We start from the raw sequence: 22,756 nt of genomic DNA, 5'->3' as shown, positions 1-22,756 counted from the left end.
CAAATGTTTAGTAAAAACAGTTGTTAAAAAACTCCTATACTCATAAATGTGTCTCAAGGAATAGGAATCAGTTAACAGGTCAAGACAGACAACAAATCATCTACTAACATCTACTGAGATCTACTGTTGTGATGAGCGGGTTAACCCTCAACCCATGGGTTTGGCTAGGTAGCAGGACAAACTTTAAGCAGGGCCTTGCCCTTTGGTAATAGTGCTGACCTCTCTATTATGGTTGCTGATTCCACACATATAGGTTATCAGAGGGGAGTCAGGGAGCATGTGGGTCATATAGAGAACTTTGTGCTTTGTTTGGTGATTGTTGGGAACTAGTTGGCTCTAGGGTCAGGTTTGGGTTGAAAGTATTCTAACCTGCTCATAACTACTGCCTTCCTATATATGTTAACTTTCTTTCCTATTAATAACATTGGCATCAAGTATAATTTTCACCAGCCAGGTGGCAACCCTAGTCCTTAGCAAGACTTAGGCATTAGTCAGCTGGATAGAAATAACTGGTGGAAAATGTCATACTATGAGTGTAGCATTCACATGTATTCACATATGCATCTATTGCTTGTTAGCTTCGTAAAAGTGATACATGCTTTTCCTGTTAGTTTTTGCATTTGTAGACAGGAGATAGTATTTTTTTCAAAAAAAACATTTTTTTTTTTTGTTTATGTAGGATTGTAAACATGGATAATGCACACAACCCAGAGGTTTGATGGTTAAATGCTGAGTGACTCCCCCTGTGTCTTGGGAAGACTTGCCTGGGTGCATAGACTGCTGAAAATATGCTGAAACCAAGTGGGCTTAAAATTCCCGGGAGGGGAGCCAAACACTCCAGTCCAGTAGGTAGATCTTCTGCAGGAACAAGTGTGACTGGCAGCACAAGTTCCAAAGAAGGTAAGAAATCATTTGTTACTGTAAAAATGTCCTATACATAGCAGCACTATAAAGGAATTGTTATAATTATAATAATAAATAATAATAAATACATTTTATTATTGCTGTTTATGGTATAGTAAAGTCATTTTACACTATAGAAAACATTATAGTGGCTTTACTGCTCTCTTAGTCAGGTCTCTTTGTTCTCTCAGTGTATATGTGATTTATATTTACTTCCATCATATATCTCATGCAGAGCATTTTAAATGATTTACAACATGGAAGAAGCACACATTTTATCTTTTAGCATTTTGTATACATATAGAATTGCAGTTAGTATCTAATATAATATATATAATAGCTAGTGTGACTGATGGAGGCTCCTTGGTTGACATAAAGACAGGAATGGTCACATTATTGACTACAAACAATTAATAATAGCCAATTTCCATAATAGCACAAACAAGCATAAGCGAAATCCAAATAACATGAGCTCATTCGGTTGGACTAAAAATAAATATTGCAAATATCACAGACATACCTGAATGAAAGGAAACCATTATAGTCTGCCTGTGCTGCAGTAACCAGGTCCCCAATACCTCACCCTTTTACTCTGACAGAGTGGTCCAACCCCTCCTTCACCTTGTTCTCGTTATGAATTCTGGGACTTGAAGTCCCCCTGCTTTCCAGACAATCTGTGCACCACCAACTATGATAAACAGGAGGACTTTAAGTCCCAGAATCCATCACTATGTTGGGAAATTGTTCATCAAGGTAACATGGTTTCTTTTTAATCTGTTCTTTTTTGAAAAAGGGACAGTAGTCTAACTAGCACACTATACACCATACTGGGGGGTGGCCTGCCCTGCTTTATACTTCCGGCTTCCCCACTGTCTGTGACGCAAGTAAGGGTCACCTTGCGACTAAGGGTGCATACTGCTTGTCCCTTAGAAAACTTGGGGAGACCCTCCTCCAAATGTTACGCCACTGAAAAGGAAGGTATATTTTCTCCTTTTAGCACCATATCTAGTGACATACAGGTAATAGACTGCATATAAGTCAGTTTTAATGCAGCCCAATGCAGTTAGCAGTTGTGTATCTGACCTGTTCTGTTGGTTCATCCAAGCTATCTGCTGCTGTTGTATCTGTTTTATTGAATAGTTCCTCCTTACCAAAGCAAATGGGAAGAGGGTAAATATTTTTGGGAAGTCTACTAGATAGCTTTCCATGAGAGAGTTTATAATTATATAATTTGTCTGGTCTATTATTTAGGGGGCTAAGCCTCTTTAACCCTTCATTATTCTCCACCCATGCAAGTTGTCTCAGATAATACCACCCCAGTACAGCAAAAGTTTCCCTTGTACATAAGGTAAGATAAACTGTAAAACTGATTTCATACTGCTGCTTGAGCCCTGTAACTATTTGATAAATCTCTACACTGTAATATCAGCCATAATGAATAACCTTGAACATATACAGTTTTATAAGCCCATCAAACAGACTCTTAAATGTATCTACTGAATTGGCTATTACGGTTTCATAAGAAAAGGAATTTCACAACTTTAGTGACCTCATTTCCAAGAACTCCATGCTTTGATGGTAATTAAATTTCCTTTGCTTCTAGGCAACTGCCTTATGTCCCTTACATAGTGCTGGGAATAAAGTGTTCCACTGAGTTTTCCCTATGCTGACCTTGCATGTATCTATTCAGATTAACTTTATTGCCTTATTGTTTTAACCTAATTCAGCTATGATCTATTTACAGAAATGTTCTGTTTTCTTAACATACTGTATATCCATATATAGACTTTATCTAAGTGGTCATATATTTTGCAGTATTTGTTTTGCCATAATCTCCTAAACCAGTGACCAACAAAAGGTACAGTCAGTGAGATACAACTCTCAAATATATTTTTTGGCCACAAAGTCTTAAAGGGCTTGTTTACCTTTGAGTTAATTTTTTATTATGATATAGATCCTGAGAGTTTGCAATTGGTTTTCATGTTTTATTTTTTGTGGATTTTGAGTTATTTAGCTTTTTATTCAGCAGCTCTCGAGTTTGCAATTTCTGCAATATGGTTGCTAGGGTCAAAATTGCCCTAACAACCATGCACTGATTTGATTAAGAGACTGGAAGATGAATAGGAAAGGGCCTGAATAGAAAGATGTATAATCAAAAGTAGCAATAGCAATATATGTGTAGCTTTACAGAGCATTTGTTTTTTGATGGGGTCCCCATTTGAAAGTTGTAAAGAAGAAGAAGAAGGCAAGTTATTTAAAAAACTAAAAAAAAAATGAAGAACAATTGAAAAGTTGAATGTAGGAAATCAGCCATAAATGGATGCCAAATTTCTTGCCTTCAGACACCACATATGGCTTCATGAATTCTTAAAGGGATACTGTCATGGGAAAAAAAATTCAGCTAATAGCGCTACTCCAGCAGAATTCTGCACTGAAATCCATTTCTCAAAAGAGCAAACAGATTTTTTTATATTCAATTCTGAAATCTGACATGGGGCTAGAGCACAGACATGTGACTTGTGCTCTGATAAACTTCAATCACTCTTTACTGCTGTACTGCAAGTTAAGGTGGCCATAGACTCCAAGATCCGCTCGTTTGGCGGATCTTTCCCCGATATGCCACTAAACTGCATGGCTATATCGGGGGTAATTCGAACGTTCGGCTGTATGGCCGAACGATCGAATTACGATGCGCCAAGTGGCTCCGATGGGTCGGTCGGGTAAAAATCCAACCTTCCCGATCGATAGGGATGTAGCGAACGTCGGAAAAAATGTTCGCGAACATGTTCGCGAACTTCCGGACAAAAATGCGAACGGTTCGCGAACTCCATAGACTTCAATGGGAAGGCGAATTTTAAAAGCTAGAAAAGACATTTCTGGCCAGAAAAATGATTTTAAAGTTGTTTAAAGGGTGCAACAACCTGGACAGTGGCATGCCAGAGGGGGATCAAGGGCAAATATGTTTCTAAAAAATCCATTGTTGACACAGCGCTGCGTTTTGTGCTGTAAAGGGCAGAAATCACACTACGTCACTCAGGTGATGTTTCTGGACACGGAATGTGAAAAAGCTCACACAGCTAGGTGGCACTTGGTTAAAGACTGGGCAAACAATGCCTGCAAGGGCAACGTATACAGTAGTGGATACGGAATATATTATTGCTGCTGTAAAAACATCACTCAGGTGATGTTTACGGACACGGAATTATTATTGTTATTTAGACAGAATGTGAAAAAGCTCACACAGCTAGGTGGCACTTGCATACCTCCCAACTGTCCCTCTTTTGACCACTCAACCCCCTGTCCCTCTTTTGTACTGGAAAGTCCCTCTTTTCTCTGCACTGAACAGCCAGAAAAAAAACAGTTTCTAACTTAATTAGCTTTTGGCAGAGAGCTCAGAACAGCTAACAGGTGCAAATAAGATACTTTGTAACAATTTTGACTCTGGTTGGTGCTGGTAGTGGTGAACTACTAGGAGGAGCAGCACACCAGTCCCACTCCCCAACACAGCTAGACTAATAGCACTGGGCTCTTATAGTAGCAAAGTAAAAAAACAAAAAAGAAAATAAAAGCAGTCCTTACAAGGACTATTGGGTTATTACAGCAGTCAGCAGATGAGATCAGAAGCAGTGCCCACAGCAGCTACATACAGAGCACTGCAGTAGAAGGTAGATTACTAGTCAGCAAAGCTAACTAACCTAAACTCACTGTCCCTCAAATCCCTGCAGAGTTCTGTCCCTACAATACAGAGCAGTATCAAGTAGATTACTAGCCAGCAAAGTTACTATCAACTGTCCCTCAAATCACTAACAGCTCTCTCCCTACACTAGCTCTTCCAAGCACACACAGGCAGAATGAAAAAACGCTGCAGGGCTTCAGTTTATATATGGAAGGGGAGTGGTCCAGGGGGTGTGGGGGTGGTCCAGGAGGGAGAGCTTCCTGATTGGCTGCCATGTATCTGCTGGTCTGGGGTGAGAGGGCAAAAATAAGCGCCAGCTAAGGCGAACCCAAATTGTCGAACGTCGCGCGACGTTCGCGAACATTCGGCGGACGCGAACGGCCGATGTTCGCGCGAATTAGTTCGCGGGCGAACAGTCCGCGACATCCCTACCGATCGATATCGTGGCCAGATATCGATCGGGAAGACCCGTCGGAAGCCCCCATACACGGGCAGATAAGCTGTCAAATCGGTCCAAACGACCGATATAGGCAGCTTTATCTGCCCGTGTATGGCCACCTTTAGGGCTAGTCCACACGGGGAGATAGCGACGCGACAGTCGCCGCGACCGGCGCAGGCGACAGTTTTGTATGGGCGCCTATGTAAAAACGCCTGTGCTAACCACACGAGGCGATGCGCTTTTCAACAGTCGCCTGAAAGAGCCTGGCGAGGCATTTTCAGGCGACTGTTGAAAAGCGCATCGCCTCGTTTGGTTAGCACAGGCGTTTTTACATAGGCGCCCATACAAAACTGTCGCCTGCGCCGGTCGCGGCGACTGTCGCGGCGCTTTGTCGCCGCGACCGCAAACGCGTCGCTATCTCCCCGTGTGGACTAGCCCTTAGAGTGATATCACCCCCCTCCCTTTTTCCCCCCAGCAGCCAAACATAAGAACAATGGGAAGGTAACTAGATAACAGCTCCTTAACACAAGATAACAGTTGCCTGGTAGATCTAAGAACAACACTCAATAGTAAAAACCCATGTCCCACATTCTGTTACATTGAGAAGAAAAAAACAGCAGCCTGCCAGAAAGCATTTCTCTCCTAAAGTGCAGGCACAAGTCACATGACTGGGGGCAGCTGGGAAACTGACAAAATGTCTAGCCCCATGTCAGATTTCAAAATTGAATATAAAAAATCTGTTTGCTCTTTTGAGAAATTGATTTCAGTGCAGAATTCTGCTGGAGTAGCACTATTAACTGATGCGTTTTGAAAAAAACATGTTTTCCGATGACAGTATCCCTTTAATATATTTCATAAGCTTTCAAAATGTGGGGCTGCACCCCTAGATGGGGACTCTTATTTGCTTAATAAATATTCGTGGAAGCCTTATCTGATGGCCAGGTAGTATGACATTTAGAGTGATCAATTATTTCCAGCGCTAGATTTACATGGAACAAATACATGCATGTAGGACAGATATTTTACTCTACACAGACATCATGTGCTAAACAACTGCAGTTTATATGACTGGCATTAAACGTATTTCCCACATATCTCTCTCTTTCTTTTTTTTTAAAGGAGAACTAAAGCTTAACTTAAGAAGTGGGTTAGAAATGTTATACATTATGTTTGTGCTTTTGTACCAGCCCAAGGCAACCACAGCCCTTTAGCAGTAAAGATCTGTGTCTCCAAAGGTGCCACAGAAACTCCCCATCTTATTTTATACTGATTTACTGCACATGCTCTGTGCTGCTGTCACCTACTGAGCTTAGGGTCTCACTCACAATATACAGTACACATACAATATAAATGTCACAACATAAGGCTGATTAGTAATTAATACAGATAATTACTACATGACAGCACAGAAACCATTGCAACAAGCATCTGAATGTAATAATCAGCCGTGTAGCATCAGTTTATTACAGGCCATCCATTTTCTGTTTGATAATTTGTGCTGACCCCCAAAGCTTAGCTTCTCAACAGCTGCTCAGAGCTCACTGAGCATGTGAGTGTCGCAGACACTTTCCAAGATGGTGACCCCCTGTGACAAGTTTCAAGTCTTGGATCATTGCTGCTATTGAGATGCTGAAACTTTAGGCTGGTGCAATACATTTTTAGCCATTTATTCATATATTAATTTTTAGAGTTAAGTTCTCCTTCAATAGACATATAACTCCATGGGCCTATTCTTAATTTCTAGTTATAATTTTGTGGAAGTGCTGCATGCGCTCTATAAGGTTGTCATCTGGCTGGTACAAATACAACTTGATGACTGATACAAATATTATATTATTAATATGGAAGAAAAATAAAAGAGAGAGGTAAACCAGTGGCTACCTTGCCTCTTTGTTATTTTCCCACAGATGCCCAATACTTAGAACCGATACTGTTTTACTACTGATTTACAATACACTGCCCTATAATGCCTGCTCAGGGCTGCTGGGGCTTCTTATAACCTTTACATGATAAATAGGCATGCAATGGCCCTCATGATGTTCAGTGCTTCAACTGTGGCACAGGTTACCCATACCTGCTGTATACACCTGCTGTTAAGGCCTGTAACTGAATATGGACTGCATTTCGCTCTGCGGTTGATTTATCTGGGTTTCTTAATTCAGTTGCCAAGGCAACATGGTAGTAATGTTATCCAAAATTCCTTTATTCTTTCATAGGCGTGTGTGTGTGTGTGTGTGTGTGTGTGTGCATGTGTATATATATATATATATATATATATATATATATATATATATATATATATATATATATATATATATATATATATATATATATATATATATATATATATATATATATATATATATATATATATATATATAAATAAATATATATATATATATATATATATATATATATATATATATATATATATATATATATATATATATATATATATATATATAAATATATATAAAATCTTGTCTAAAATGTTTAGGTTTGTTTGTGCATACTAGGCCAGATTGTGATACCTAATTTACTGGAGACCAATTTTAATGCAAATGTTTTTTTCTCCTCTTCAATAAGAACAAAAAGCCTCCTTGTAGCAGGGAGTACCAGGCTTCTCCCATGGAAGCACTGATGATACCATGCCACGAACGCTGCATTCTGTTACAGCAAAGAGATGAGAACAAAGAGCCCCTAACAGACTGAGTTCCGCTACGCCTCTTTAGCAAAACAGGCGCCTTCAAGTTACTTTCCATGCAGGGAGAAATCCTTAGTTTTACTAACATCACATTTAAAACATGAACAAACAACTCTTGTTGCTGAATCAGAAATGTTTAAGATGCAATGTGGTTAATATGGATGAGCATGCATCTAGGAATGCAAATCCTGTACTGATTTAAAATATACACATTTACAGTTTTTTTTACTATAAAATAGAGTGTCAGCAGTAAACTGTGCAACACAGCTGGCCATCAGAGTGCAAATTACCTCCAGCATATTTAGAACCTTTGTAATGGAGCTGGTTTTCCTTTATCTTCTTTTCCTAGCTTCTGGTTTATGCCGAAAGCTTCAGCTACAGTTTAAAGTTTGAATTAGGTTTAAGAAATGATTATCAAGTGTAGTGGATTGATACATGATCATTCTTTAATTACAAAATCTTCAGTCAAAGAAATCTGGGGGTTATGTAGTATAAAAATGTTTTTATTCTACATATAAAGGTAGATCACAGTATATTTTAAGATGAAAAGAATTAAGTGAAATGGAGTGTCAGGAAGACTTATTTCCGCTTAACCTTGTTTGTATATGTCTTTTTTTACATATTGTAATAATTCAAGTAATATGACTTCAATTACTTAGGCCTGACGTGAGATTTTTGTTGTTATAAATGCAGCTCGGAAAATGGAGGGTTTTTAGTATAATAATGTTGTAGGTCTGTTGATTTCACCTATTCTGTTAGATTAAATTGGGTCAAAAATTCCCTATCTACCATAACTATGTCTGCTTTAGATCTGCAATATTCTATTACTGTCTAAATACAGGTATAGGATCCCTTATCCGCAAACCTGATATCCAGAAAGCTCCAAATTACGGAATGGCTGGCTCCCACAGACTCCATTTTATCCAAATAATCCAAATTTTTAAAAATGATTTCCTTTTTCTCTGTAATAATAAAACAGTAGCTTGTACTTGATCCCTACTAAGATATAATTAATCCTTATTGGAAGCAAAACAAGCCAATTGGGTTTATTTAATGTTTAAATGAATTTCTAGTAGCCTTAAGGCATGAAGACCCAAATTACAGAAAGATCCGTTATCCAGAAACCCCCAGGTCCCGAGCATTCTGGATAACAGGTCCCATACCTGTATAGCAAACATTTTTACGTCAGATCTATTTTTTGCCACATAGGCAAGACCACATTTATGACCTCTGCACCAGAGGCAGACACCATGGGGCAAATTTACTAAAGGGCGAAGTACTAACGCGGGCAAAAGTTCGCCAGAGTGACATCATTTCGGTACTTCACCAATTTACTAACAGTCACTGGCATAACTTCGCTAGCGATAGACTCTATCGGTACTTTATTCCCTAACCAGGCGAAGTGCAATAGATTAGATAGGACTTCCTAAAAAAATAGTTAAAAATGTTCCCCAAAAAAAAAAAAAAAGTCCCAAAAAACGCTAGCATCTTTTTCTTTTTCAGGGTGATAGGCTGAAAAAGAGAGTAACATTTTTTTGGGGTAATGAGCTTCCCCCCTACATTTCCTAACATACAGTATGGCACATAAACTATACACTGGGCTCGTGTGTAGGGCAATATAACAACTTTATTTTATTTTATTAAGGTTTCCCGGGCTTGTGTAGTGTAATGTATTTACTGCAACATATACGTCAATTGAACTTTAACTTCCCGCCTTATGCAAATTAGGCAATGCTATCGCAACTTCGCTTCGCTTGGCGCAGTAACGCTAGTGCAACTTCGCCAGCATTCGGTGCCCTAGACGCAACTTTGGATTTTAGTGAATTAGCGTTGTCCTGGCGAATCTACGCCTGGCAAAGTGTTGCGCTGTGAGCGAAGCCTTCGCTGGCAAATTTTCAGAGGTTAGTAAATTTGTCCCCATGGCTGCCACGAACAGTACAGACAGACACATGGGACTGCTCTAGGGGGCCAGCATGGGGAAGGAGGAGGGGGAGTTCAAAAGCTACACTTAGAATATATATGTACCTATAATTTACTCAGGTGATAGTTTTATTTTGGCTATGGTATAACTTGAATGTTTACTTGTTCTTAGCTAGCATTTACTTGTATGTTAAGTCCCATTCTGTTTGTTACATATTGAATGACTATTTCATAGTGCTTTATTACTGTCAAAGTTTCCATCATGACCCTGGGCTAAAGTCATTGAGTAATACATAAGAATTAAAATATATAGTATTTAAAAAGGTTAAAGGGATCCTGTCATCGGAAAACATGTTTTATTCAAAACGCATCAGTTAATAGTGCTACTCCAGCTGAATTCGGCACTGAAATCCATTTCTCAAAAGAGCAAACTGATTTTTTATATTCAATTTTGAAATCTGACATGGGGCTAGACATTTTGTCAATTTCCCAGCTGCCCCTGGTCATGTGACTTGTGCCTGCACTTTAGGAGAGAAATGCTTTCTGGCAGGCTGCTGTTTTTCCTTCTCAATGTAACTGAACGTGTCTCATTGAGACATGGGCTTTTACTATTGAGTGTTGTTCTTAGATCTACCAGGCAGCTGTTATCTTGTGTTAGGGAGCTGCTATCTGGTTACCTTCCCATTGTTTCTGTGTTTGGCTGCTGGGGGGAAAAAGGGAGGGGGTGATATCACTCTAACTTGCAGTACACCTGTAAAGAGTGATTGAAGTTTACCAGAGCACAAGTCACATGACTTGGGGCAGCTGGGAAATTGACAATATGTCTAGCCCCATGTCAGATTTCAAAATTGAATTTAAAAAAATCTGTTTGCTCTTTTGAGAAATGGATTTCAGTGCAGAATTCTGCTGGAGCAGCACTATTAACTGATTCATTTTGAAAAAAATATTTTTTCCCATGACAGTATCCCTTACAAGAAAGCAGAGCAACAATTTCCACTGTGATGTACTCACTATAAGACTATACAGTGCATTAAAACCCGTGTAGACATGTAAACATGTTTATGAAAAAATTATAAAAGAATGATGCCTTTCCCAATTAAAAGTTCTTTCAAATAGTGAATAGGTGGGTTACAAAATTCTTACAGTAGTTCTGCACAAATTTCCTGTGTGATTGGATCTTTGTTACTTGGGCTAAGCAAGTTGATCAGCATAAATTGACCCAGTACAATTGTCACCAAATCAGGTGGAAATCAATGCATGTAGTACATGTAGAACAAAGGTAGAATTTGGGGGTAGCCAAATTGTTAGACACATACTGGTGATTCTAGTGCAGGGGTGTCCAAACTTTTGGCTCGCAGGGCCACATTGGAAAAAGAAAAATTGTCTGGGGCCACACATGAAATACACAAACACGTTTGATTTGTAAAAGTAAAGGAAATACACAGAAAAGAACTACAATGGCAGTTGGATAACCAGATGGAGCTATACACTGGAAAATGTGACACCTGGATATTAAATAGACTTATTATTATATTATTATTACTAACTGGGCAATGGGCCTCCTCCTCTCTCCTCCTATATCCTTTGCGGCATGACGTTTCCTCGGGAACCAAGCTGGGCCACATTCATATGCATCCCGGGCCGCAGTTTGGACACCCCTGTTCTAGTGCTTACTTGATACCCTGGGGTACCTTTCCTTGGTAATTTTGTTCCAGTGTCCTAGGAATCCCCTGTGTCACTCTGGGTGAGTACTATACAGTACATAACTTGAACTATAATTTTGTACTGCTCATGTGCCCAACTACAGTAGCAGTATTGGATGCCTGAGACATCTAAATACCTTGGGCCATGCATCGTTTGAAGAAGAGAAGTAATGGCCCTGGGTCAGAAGAAAGTGACTAGAATAACTGAAGGCTACCTAACACATTGGCACCCCTTGTGATTCTAACTTCTATTTTCCTTTAACAAGCAATCAGGTATTTGTTTTCATGATTTAAACGATTCTTTACCTATTGAAAATAATTGTTCTAGATTTCTATGGTTTTCTGGACTGGAGCCAACGTTTGGCTATATAGTTCATAACTAGTGCAGACACACAAGAAGATGCAAACAGAATGAGAGTAGCAATGTGAAAATGCAAAGATTTAAACTATAGATAGATATAGCTAAGACTGTGGCAGTTTAACAATGCTAAAAGTATACAAAATTTGCAAATCCAGATATATGCCACATAAATAAACACATGTTAACTGTAAATTCCCTTGAAATGCTGATCGATATCTTTTTGATCTCATTGAAATTCCAGCACATGTTCTGCCAGGACTTTAACAAATCTTAACAATGAGGAATTGTTACAGTGCTGATGTGCACATTCCCTAGATGAAATTTAACATTTTCTGCAATCAAGACTTAGGTATCAGATTAAATAGCAAGTTTTAACGTATCTACATGAATTGTAGAATTTGTATACAAAAGAAGCCCAAAAGGAAAAAAAAATGCACTCCTGTATCCTATTCTTTTTAATGGCATTAACATAACATAGAATGCTTTGTGGTAAGAATGATATTAAAAGTGATTAACAGGGGATGGTTGTGATGTAAAAGGGTTGGCTCACGATGTAAAGGGGCAGGGCCATGGCAGAAATGGGTGGGTCAGTGATTTACTAGGGTGGAGCAATGAGACAAGAAAACATCGAGGGTGGATTAAAGAGAAATGGTGGATTAAAGAGAAATGAAAAGGCAAAATTGGGTGGATTGGTCTTGTCTGGGAAGGCCAGGGCATGAATAAAACTTTATCAAACTACAAACTGAACAGACTTTACAGAAATGGCACCATACTTTTTCAGTGAGACCATGCTTCCTTAAATAATAATGGAACTGTCTATGGCAATCAGTAATGTAGACATGTCAGCTGAGAGGTCTGTTTTGATCTCCATGGTTTTCCCAGAGAGGAAATCAGTGATCAATGATGCCTGTGTGCCATGGACCATTTTTATAGCTACACCACTGCAGGGTGCCTTGTACATACAGCCAAATTTTAAATTTATAATCATATTGTTTCTCATTCAAATTAATTGGTAGCAGAAGACAAAACAGTGTGTGGCTTCTGACTCTGATCAAAGCATGTCAAGTGTTAAAGCCCATATATCTTAGTTGGTAGTCTCCCCTTTCTTTGGCAATAGCTCTGCAGTTTGATTGAGGCCTTGCTTATTTTATTATATTGCTTATTTTATTTTAGTTTAGTATGCAGAGAGAATTATTCTTATATGATAATTGACACTGCAGCACATCTGTACAACTGCAGCTAGTTTGTGCTGTGTGTCAATAATGGCATTATATATAATATAGTACAGGTATGGGATCCATTATCCAGGAACCGGATAGCTAGAAAGCTCTGAATTACAGGAAGGCTATCTCCCATAGAGTTTATTTTAGGCAAATAATTCTAATTTGTAAAAATTATTTCCCTTTTCTCTCTAATATTAAAACAGTACATTGTAACTAAAGTGGATAAATCCATCCTGGGGCACAGCAGTGCTACTAAAGGAAGCATGGAAATGGGAAAAAATGCTACTGTGTGACCTCCTGATCTATGAATCTAATGTTAAAAGCCCCCATGCATGGGCAGACAGATTAAGTCGGCAACTTATTGCCCAGTGTATGGGGCTTGCACAATCGATATCTGTCTGAAAGTTGGCCAGATGTTGGATCGAGGACCGCATCGGTTCGCTGATGTGGTCCTCGATTTGACTGCTGTTTTTTCCTCATTATGATCTGATCGATGGGCCCTATATTGGATCAGATAGATATTTAGCAATTATGTATTACCGTTTATTAGGCTGTGATGTATGGCATGGCCAAGTGTTTCACTGAAATATAGCACATCATAACACCATTTAAATATAAAGGCTCATTTTAATGTTGCTGCTCACTGCATTCAATACAAGTGTAACTAATAAGATTGCTTCTGCTTTGTCAGTGTATTGGTTTCAGTCATACTGACCTTGATCAAATGAGATAGCAGTGCAATGTCAGAATCTGGCAAGCGGGAGCTTCTTGCTTAGAAGATTGTGTTCTCTATAGAACCAAGGCAGAGGCAGTCTGCAAAAAGGTCATTTCAAAGGATATGGGCTACAGCTAGAAATAACACGTCATAGGTTTCATATAATAGTTTGCGCAATCACTTTTAAGTGCAATAGTCATAAAAAGTCAACTTTAAATTGGTATGGAATTTTGAATACTTTATTAAACTACATACCCCTTATGCAATAAAAGGCAATGAGTTTGGCTTAAAGGCAGTAAACTTGTGCAATAACCTATAGTGACCAATGACATTATTGTACAGTGCTGTTAAAAATGTTGGAGTTTGTTTTAATACATGGTAATAATAATACTGTTTACGTTTAAACCGGTAACCTGTAAATGCTACTTGCTGACCAGTGGCTAGATCTGTAGCAAACCTTGCACTTTTTATTACATCATCCCTATAGTATTATAAGTCTTATCCCCAGTCTTTGGAGCTGTTTGGCTCTTTGTTACCTTCCTAATGTAAGTTTCTGTCTGTAATTTACGCAAGCCCCAAGATTTAACAGAGTTGGTTGTAGTGTAAAATGTAAACTGAACCACATCTTACTGATACCTCGCAACTTGGTAGATAGATTTTACAGTATTAACAAGGCTAAGGTAATCATTTGAATTGCCATGTTTTTGGCAATTAAAGAATGGGATTGGTAATTAGGGTTCTAAATGATAATATCCCTTGCTCTTTCTCAATAACAGGGTAGTAAATTAGCAAAAATGGCATTTGCCCAGGACCCGGCAAGAGAGGAGTCCATCATCAAACCTTTAAAATGCAAATACTTTAAAGGAATTACCAGAAATATCAAGGCATTGTCAAGGTCCCATAATATAGCAGTATACTTTTCCTATACAGCAATGTAGTACTATTAATTAGGTCTTTGTCCTGATACAAGCAGTGGGACCAATTGTAAGAATTACTGTACCATATTTTTTGTGACTTGAGCCTTGACAATAGGACATACAATTTTCTTTTACAATTCATTTTTTTTTGTGTGTTAATGCTGTAATAATGACTCGATTTCTTTGTTCTTCACAGGTTCTCCTTTACACAAACAGGGATCCACCTCTTCAGCTTGTGGAGAGAAATCAAGCTCAAAATTCACAGAGGTTGGTGATGAATTTGCTGGAGATTTTGTGGTTGGAGAACATGTATGGGTCAATGGAGTGAAGTCTGGAGTTGTGCAATACCTGGGAGAAACACAGTTTGCACCAGGACAGTGGGCAGGAGTTGTTCTGGATGATCCTGTTGGAAAAAATGATGGATCTGTAGGTGGAGTGCGCTATTTTGAATGCCAACCATTACAAGGAATATTTACCAGGCCATCCAAGCTGACCCGGCAACAAGTGGCAGATGGCACAGGAAGTGATTCTCATTCAGTAGAGTCATTGACGACACAGAACTTGTCCTTGCATTCTGGAACAGCCACCCCGCCTCTTACTACGCGTATTATACCTTTGCGGGAGAGTGTCTTAAACAGTAGCATAAAGACAGGAAATGAGTCAGGATCAAATCTTTCAGACAGTGGGTCGGTGAAAAAAGGTGACAAAGATCTAAGGATTGGAGATCGTGTTCTGGTAAGCACTTTGTTTATTTTTTGCTATGGTTCACATTAGAGAAGAATGAGAAACACAACATTTTTGCTGACTGCTGTGATGTAATGCTCTTGTGGTGAATTTCTCCTTTGTATGTCTATGTAGTGTATAAGCTGAAAACACTAGGAACAGATGGTTTGCTAAGTTTTTAAATGCAGTACTCTTATTTAATAGAAAGAAGCGAAATAGTGATTTACTTTTAAATAAGGTATAATAACCTTAAAACCAATTTAGTATGAGACAAGGTATATAAGGGCTCACATAATTATTTGTTGCAAAGACAAAAATGTCCTATGCTGAAAAAAAATTAATCTATATTTCTTTATTTACTACATAATAACATAGCAATTTAGTCTGAAGAACAACACATATCCATTGAGTTCAACCTTTTTGTCCAAATGACATCTGTCTTACTGCCAGTTGATCCAGAGGAAGGTGAAAAACTCCATCTAAATCATCTCCAATTTGCCTGAGAGGGAGAGCAATTCCTTCCTGACTGAAAGATTCAAATCTGACTAGTCAACTTTGCAGTAAGCTGTTTTCAAGATCCCTGTATATCTAACTTGCTAAAATGCCATCCGAACATTCTTGAAACTATTTATCTAACAGTACAACCACTGCAGGGTGGAAAATTCTTTCTTCTAACCTCAATGGATGCCTTTACGTAAGAAGAACCTACTGGTCCAATAAAGAGTTTATTATATAGTTTCCTTATATACTAGTACATAGTTATATCTCCCCTTAAGTGCCTCTTCTCCAGTGTAGACTATCCCAACTTGGCCAGTCTTTCTTCATAACTGAGACTTTCCATTATGTTTTTCTGTCCATTTTTTTTACATGAGGTGCATAACCTTACATTTATCAACACTGTATCTCACATGTAACTTAGCTGCCCAGAGTGTCAGTTTGTCAAAATCCTGCTGAAAGGATGCAACATCCTGGATGGAATAGTTGGGCCGTTGTTTTGTTTCAACAGCAAACAATTATACATTACTTGTAAGGGTACTGGCACACAGGAAGATTTGACTCCCGTGTTTAAATGTGCACTTTTTAAATCTGTATTTGGTTTCCTGCTGGGAAAACTTTGGGGCGACTTTGGTGCAAAGAAAAACCCTTAACAAAAATCTGACACTAAAATGCAGAGCAGCGCAGCGCAGCGGAGCTCCAGGGCACCATCTTCCATCGCTTTGTATTGTTTTGGAACTCCATGCCGATTTGAGCATGCGCAGTTGAAGCCGATTCCTGACTTGGCCAACTGCACATGCTCCGCATGCATCGTGTCAGCACTGAGCCCAAAAAGAATATGAAGCGGCAGAAGATTGTGCCCTGGAGCTCCACTTCTCTCCATTTTAGGGTCAGATCTTTGAAAGTTTTTTTTTTACTAATGCACAGTGCGGGGAGGGAGAGGGGGGCAATGCCAGGTAGTTAATGGGGGGGGGGGGGGTGGTACAGGGGTGTTTAGTTCTCCTTAAAGGGTTCTGACCCTATCTTAGAAGAAAAAGAACCTATGTTTACAGCTACACAGAATTCACAGCTTTGTTCACAGCTTAGTTCAACTTTGACAACACAATATTACTGGACAATATGAATAGCGATTTAAACAGAACATCAGGGAAGCATCCTGCTATTCCGGGACTTTTGGAACTTTAAATAAACATGGAGTTCTTATGCATTCTTCTTTGTAGTATTTCCTTGCCTTTTAAAGAGTAATATATGTCATCTTGTTTCTAATCACTCAGGAAGAACTGTACTGTGTCTATTTGCTTATTAATATTAAAAGACACATCTAGTTCTAGTCTTTCATGCCATTTTTTGTCAATGATCTCTATGGTTCTCTTCATTCCATGTGTAATGTTTCCCAAAAAATAATTATTGCAGAATATTTGCTGCTCGTTCATCTAAAGTAGACAAGGTTGTGAATTGTACTGTAGAAAATTACTATCTTTTCAAACATCTAAGAGGACAGCTCCTGACACCTTATGTGTCACAGAAAGATGATCTGACTGTTCCTAATCTGCTAAAATAACAGTAAAGGAAAACTGTCCTGCAAATGCATGGAGGCTACTCGTGATTGTTTTTTTTTTTTTATAAAGGAGCACATTTTTCTAATTGTGTGAGCTCATTAACTGAAAAAGAACATAGTGTGAGCAGATTTCTTTGTGTACTTAACATTCTATTTGTTTATAGTAGATATTTTCCCACACTACTAGTTGACTTTTCATGTCAATTCAGCTACTGGCCAATGAAAAATTAAACATGGAGCTAGAGTATTATGTTTTATTTATATAGTACATGTTCCACAGCACTTTACAGAGATTATACATCATTCCCTGCACCAGTGGAGTTTATAATCTATGGTCCCTATCACTTTCACTCACACACTATGGTCAGTTTCATCAGGAGCCAATTAACCAGGGAGAATGTGGGAGAAAACCCACATAAACACCAGGAAAACATAACCACATTGCTAATATAACTTTAAATTTTTGTACATTTCCCAAAGTGCCTTCTCTCAGTGGGTCCCAGGCAAAACCTTTTGCAAATCTGTGTAAATGGAAACAGTGACTCAGCCTTGGATGTACAATGAAACCTCAATTTTACATCCCCCTCATTTTAAGTTTTCCCTCATTTTACATTGTTGTTTTGTGGTCACACCTATATATAATGCATTATACATTTCCACGATTTTACATTTTCCTGGATTTTACACCATTTCTTTCTGGTCCCCTGAAAAATGTAAAATGGGGGTTCTACTGTAATCAAATGGCCTGATTTTCCAAAAATGCACATTTTGCAGCTGCTTGCAAACATAAACATTACAACTTTAGCATAATCTTCACCAGCTGTCCAGAGTAAGCTCAAACAAAGCTCTCCCAAAACCAATGGTTGTGTGTAGAGTTCTCATTTTATTTAAAATTGCTGTTACGGTAAACCATATTTAAACAGGCTTTATTTGTGCTGGTTAATTTATAAATGTATTACGTGCCGGTGATCAGATGTCTGGAAAAAATATAAAAGCAAAATTTGCTATGTGAGGCTAATGTAAGGTGGTGAATTACAATTTCCTTTTTCCAACACAATATGGCCAAACGTATCTGTCCTCATTCTGAAACCAAGGGTATTAATATTAAGTTGGCAATTTCCTTTGCTGCTGTAACAATCTTTACTAAATTTCATTAGATTTTGGAACATTGTTAATGGATTTGTATACAGCTACAAAAGAATTAGTGAGGTTTGGCAGGGATTTTCTGTAATGTGACCTGGTTTGCAGTCAGAGTTACACTTAATCCCACAGGTGTTCATGTGGGTTACAGTCAGGGTGCACTGGGCAGTATTGTGCTAAATCAGGAAGGAACCTTCACCAAACTTCAGATAGACTATAAAAACTGCCCAGGCAATCTTCTACTTTCACCAACCTTTAAAGTATGCATCACCCAACAAACTTTACAGTCAGTTTTACACATTTAGGCAGTTAGAACATTTGCCAAACTCACATTCATTTTTTAAGGGACCTTTACATGACTCCAGCCAATATTTGGTATTGATCATGGTGATGTTGTCCATGGAAACATTTTGTCGTGTTGCATTTGATTCTAGAGACAGTTTAAAATTGTGTATGTTCCAACTGTACACAGGAGATCTTTACACACTGCATGCTTTAGCATTTTATCACTTTGTGACTGAATTGTTGTTGCTTCTAGATGTCTCTACTTCACAATCACTTAGCTTACAGTTGGCAGGAGATCTAATGTGGCAGAATTCTGACAAACTGGCTTGCTGAAAAATCCTATGATGTTGCCATATAGAATATAACTGAGGTCTTCAGTACATCTCAGTTTACTGCCAGTGTGTGCTGCTGGAAATGACTTGGTTCATGGTCAAATACCTAGGGGCCGATTCACTAACTTCGAGTGAAGGATTCGAAGTAAAAAAACTTTTTGGGCTACTTCGACCATCGAATGGGCTACTTCGACCTTCGACTACAACTTCGAATCGAAGGATTCGAACTAAAAATCATTCGACTATTCGACCATTCGATAGTCGAAGTACTGTCTCTTTAAGAAAAAACTTCGACCCCCTAGTTCGCCATCTAAAAGCTACCGAACTCAATGTTAGCCTATGGGGAAGGTCCCCATAGACTTTCCTAAGTTTTTTTAATCGAAGGATATTCCTTCGATCGCTGGATTTAAATCCTTCGAATCGTTGGATTCGAAGGATTTAATAGTTCGATCGAAGGAATAATCCTTTGATCGTTCGATCGAACTATTTGCGCTAAAATCCTTCGACTTCGATATTCGAAGTCGAAGGATTTTAATTCCCAGTCGAATATCGAGGGTTAATTAACCCTCGATATTCGACCCTTGGTGAATTGGCCCCTTAATTAAAAACTAGTCTGTCAGCAATGGATGTGGCTTGATAGTCAATTTCAATAAGCAGCTGTGTCTGCATATTTTTAAGCACATAATGTATTATATCAGCTCACAATAATAGGGTACAATGTTGAAAATGACACAGTTATTCAGTTTTTTGTGGTCAAAATTGTCCAATTTGACTAGGGAGTTATTCAAATTAGTTAGTTGAAGTTCCTAAACCTGACAGTTTTGCCAACCTGACTGTCCCATCTCAGCCTGTCAGTTAAAGTTTCTAATGCTAACGGACTCCTAGTGCACAAATATGGCAGCCCCCTCATACAGGAACATGGTGCATCAGAGAGGTAATGTAAAAGCATCCTGCAAATACTTTATGGAAAAATTATAAGAAGCATGGAAAGTAAATTTTATGGTATATGTAAAAAAAAGGCTAAATTTCTGGTGTCAGTATCTCTTTAAGAACTCGAATTTGACTATTTACCACCTAAAACCTGCGAATTGCTGTTTAAGTCAATGGGAGACGTCCAGGGATCAATTTGGAGTTGTTTGCAGCCTTCCTGACGTTCGAGTTTTTTTTACTGAGAAAAATCAAGTTTTTTAAATTCGATTTGAATTCTATTCGAATTTTCAGGTTGATTCCAATCACCAGACTTTGAAAAATTCGATTTTATTGATTTGATTGGTCGAATTTCGAGTTCATGGTAGTTATAAAAAACTCACATGAATTCGAAATTCGACCCTTGATAAATGTGCCTCTAGAAAGTTATTGCCTTATAGGCCAGTATAGTCACTTAATAGCAAGGGGATCTGTGATGTTACAGAAGCAATGCTGTACAATTTGGACCGTAACACAAGTGTATTGCACTAATATTTGCCTTGTGGTAACTTGCAGGTGGGCGGAACAAAAACAGGAGTTGTGCGTTATGTGGGAGAGACGGATTTTGCAAAAGGAGAATGGTGTGGAGTGGAGTTGGATGAGCCTCTTGGGAAAAATGATGGAGCAGTTGCTGGAACAAGGTACTGATTTATTTTTGCTGGAATCACTTTAATTTGTAGACTGGGGCCTTTGTAAAAACTCAACATTATTTGTCACTTTAGTGCTAGTGCTAGTGCTCCAAGAGGTACAAAAGGAGGTCTATGCATCAATCTGTAAAATTTTAGTTTTTTGAAATTAACTTGAAATGTTACAAAATTTGAATGTTTGCATATTTACTAAAAAAAATCTGAATATAAAAAACTTGATCAAACAAAACTGAAAAAAATACATCAAATTCATAGTCTATTCATCATTTTCAATGGGTCTACAGACTCAAAAAAATGTGTAAAATTTGAAACCCGCAAATTGAAGCAATCTATAAGATTTTGCAGAGGACAACTCCCACTGTATTCTACATGAACTCATGAGCTTTTAAATGCCTATTTTTAGTTAAATAAGTATCAAATATTTTAATTTTTTTCAACCATAATTCAAATTCATGAGTAAAAAAATCATATTTGTATGTTGATAAATCAGCCCCTTGAATTTAAGTACAGTTTTAAAGAGCCTGAGTTAGAGTTCATTATTGCGGCATTCAGGGTTGGATGGACGAGTTTCAGCCTTTACGAATCTGCTCCTCCCCAGTTCGCCATTGCCCTACGTTATGGCCTTATACAATTTTGACAGAGGTAAATTATATCTTATACATGAGTGACGACTTTGACTGTAGCTGCCAGATGATTTTACACCCCTAACAATTCTTACATGTTAAATTATATTCATTACATTAGTGATGTCTCAACAGTAACATGATATTCAATGGCATAAATAAAAATTACTAATTTATCATTTATCCTATAATTTTAGGGCCCTCCTAAAGTTTTGCTTCAGAAAGACTATATATATAACAAGCTTTATATATAAACAAGCCATTCAAGCACAGGATACACAATGGATCACAGATAAGTTCTAAAGAATCCCATTGTACACTACAGAGCTTATCTTTTATCGGTTGAGTATCCTGTGCCTTTTATCCTTTTTCAGCTTTGAATGACTGCCCCCATGGCTACACAGCCGCTTGTTTATATAAACTTTTTAGTTGTATGATTGCAGCACAATCCGAACATCATAATTTCATTACTTTAATGCACTCTCTTTTTTTGCTGTTGTTGTGCCTTTAAGACGTGTGTGTTTCAGATCTCTGAAAATCAAGAGAAGACAAGACAAATATGTCAAGCGAATAGAGAATTATTTTCCACTTGCTTTAAGATAACCATGTATAAATCATTATTTCTGAATGCTAATGTCTCACTACATAAGATTCAAAGATGTGGCCAAACACCTGCTGCCCATGTCATATGTCTTCCAAGACATTAATAAACTTTCCAGTCAACATTCCTCAAGACTGAAAGCAAAACAAGGCATAGAGTACTAAGCCAACTGGCTTATACAGATACACTTGGACATTGCTTTAGTATTGGAGACTACTCAGACTAAGCTAAAGAAACTGTTGCAATCTAGGGAAAAAGTTGGAAAGAACATACTTTTTTTTACTGGCATACAGTAGTGGCCTGATGTATTGTACAGATGCATTCAGCATAAAACAGCAGAAGTACGATGTTTAGTTTAACGCCTATGTAAGTAATCACAACAAGGGTGTATTTCAAAATAAGCACAACATGAGATCATGGCTCATGGCAGTAGCGTCATACTCATAATGGATAAGAATGATATACAAGGTAAAGCAGGCATTTTATGCAGCACACCCATTTTCCATATCTCCTCTCATTACTTCTAGCACATGATGCTGATGTAGTAGAGACAAACATGCTGAAAGAGAAATGGGGAAAGAGGCAGTGGTAATCCAGTGTTGTTTGGTCACATGGTATCACAGACAGATCATCAAAAGCACACTGACGGCCTGCCGTTTTCACTGGATATAAGTAACGAGTGTAGGTTTAAAACCAAATTTATTTGAAACATGAGGTTAAAATCATGATGTGAACACTCGGATGTCACAAGTGACTAACAAAGTCACGAAACGCGTCAAGCCGTGCTCCCTGCCTGCAAACATCCAAGTGTTCACATCATGATTT

At 38.2% G+C, this 22,756-nt stretch overlaps 1 protein-coding gene across 3 annotated transcripts in view; it reads left to right on the top strand.

Moving 5' to 3' along the window:
• Positions 1-22,756, top strand: part of clip2.L (CAP-Gly domain containing linker protein 2 L homeolog) — a 69,469-nt gene that overhangs the window by 20,796 nt on the left and 25,917 nt on the right. For all 3 annotated transcript variants that reach the window (XM_041582273.1, XM_018246966.2, XM_018246968.2), the window contains exons 2-4: positions 680-900; positions 14,758-15,296; positions 20,577-20,701. In XM_041582273.1, the coding sequence (XP_041438207.1) occupies positions 789-900; positions 14,758-15,296; positions 20,577-20,701 (776 nt within the window). In that variant the 5' untranslated portion in view covers positions 680-788. The remainder of the gene's footprint in view (positions 1-679; positions 901-14,757; positions 15,297-20,576; positions 20,702-22,756) is intronic.

This window comes from Xenopus laevis, chromosome 2L (genome assembly GCF_017654675.1).
Source record: "Xenopus laevis strain J_2021 chromosome 2L, Xenopus_laevis_v10.1, whole genome shotgun sequence".
Taxonomy (NCBI): domain Eukaryota; kingdom Metazoa; phylum Chordata; class Amphibia; order Anura; family Pipidae; genus Xenopus; species Xenopus laevis.
Note: the sequence above shows the minus strand (reverse complement) of the source record. Positions and strands in the feature narration are given on the sequence as shown.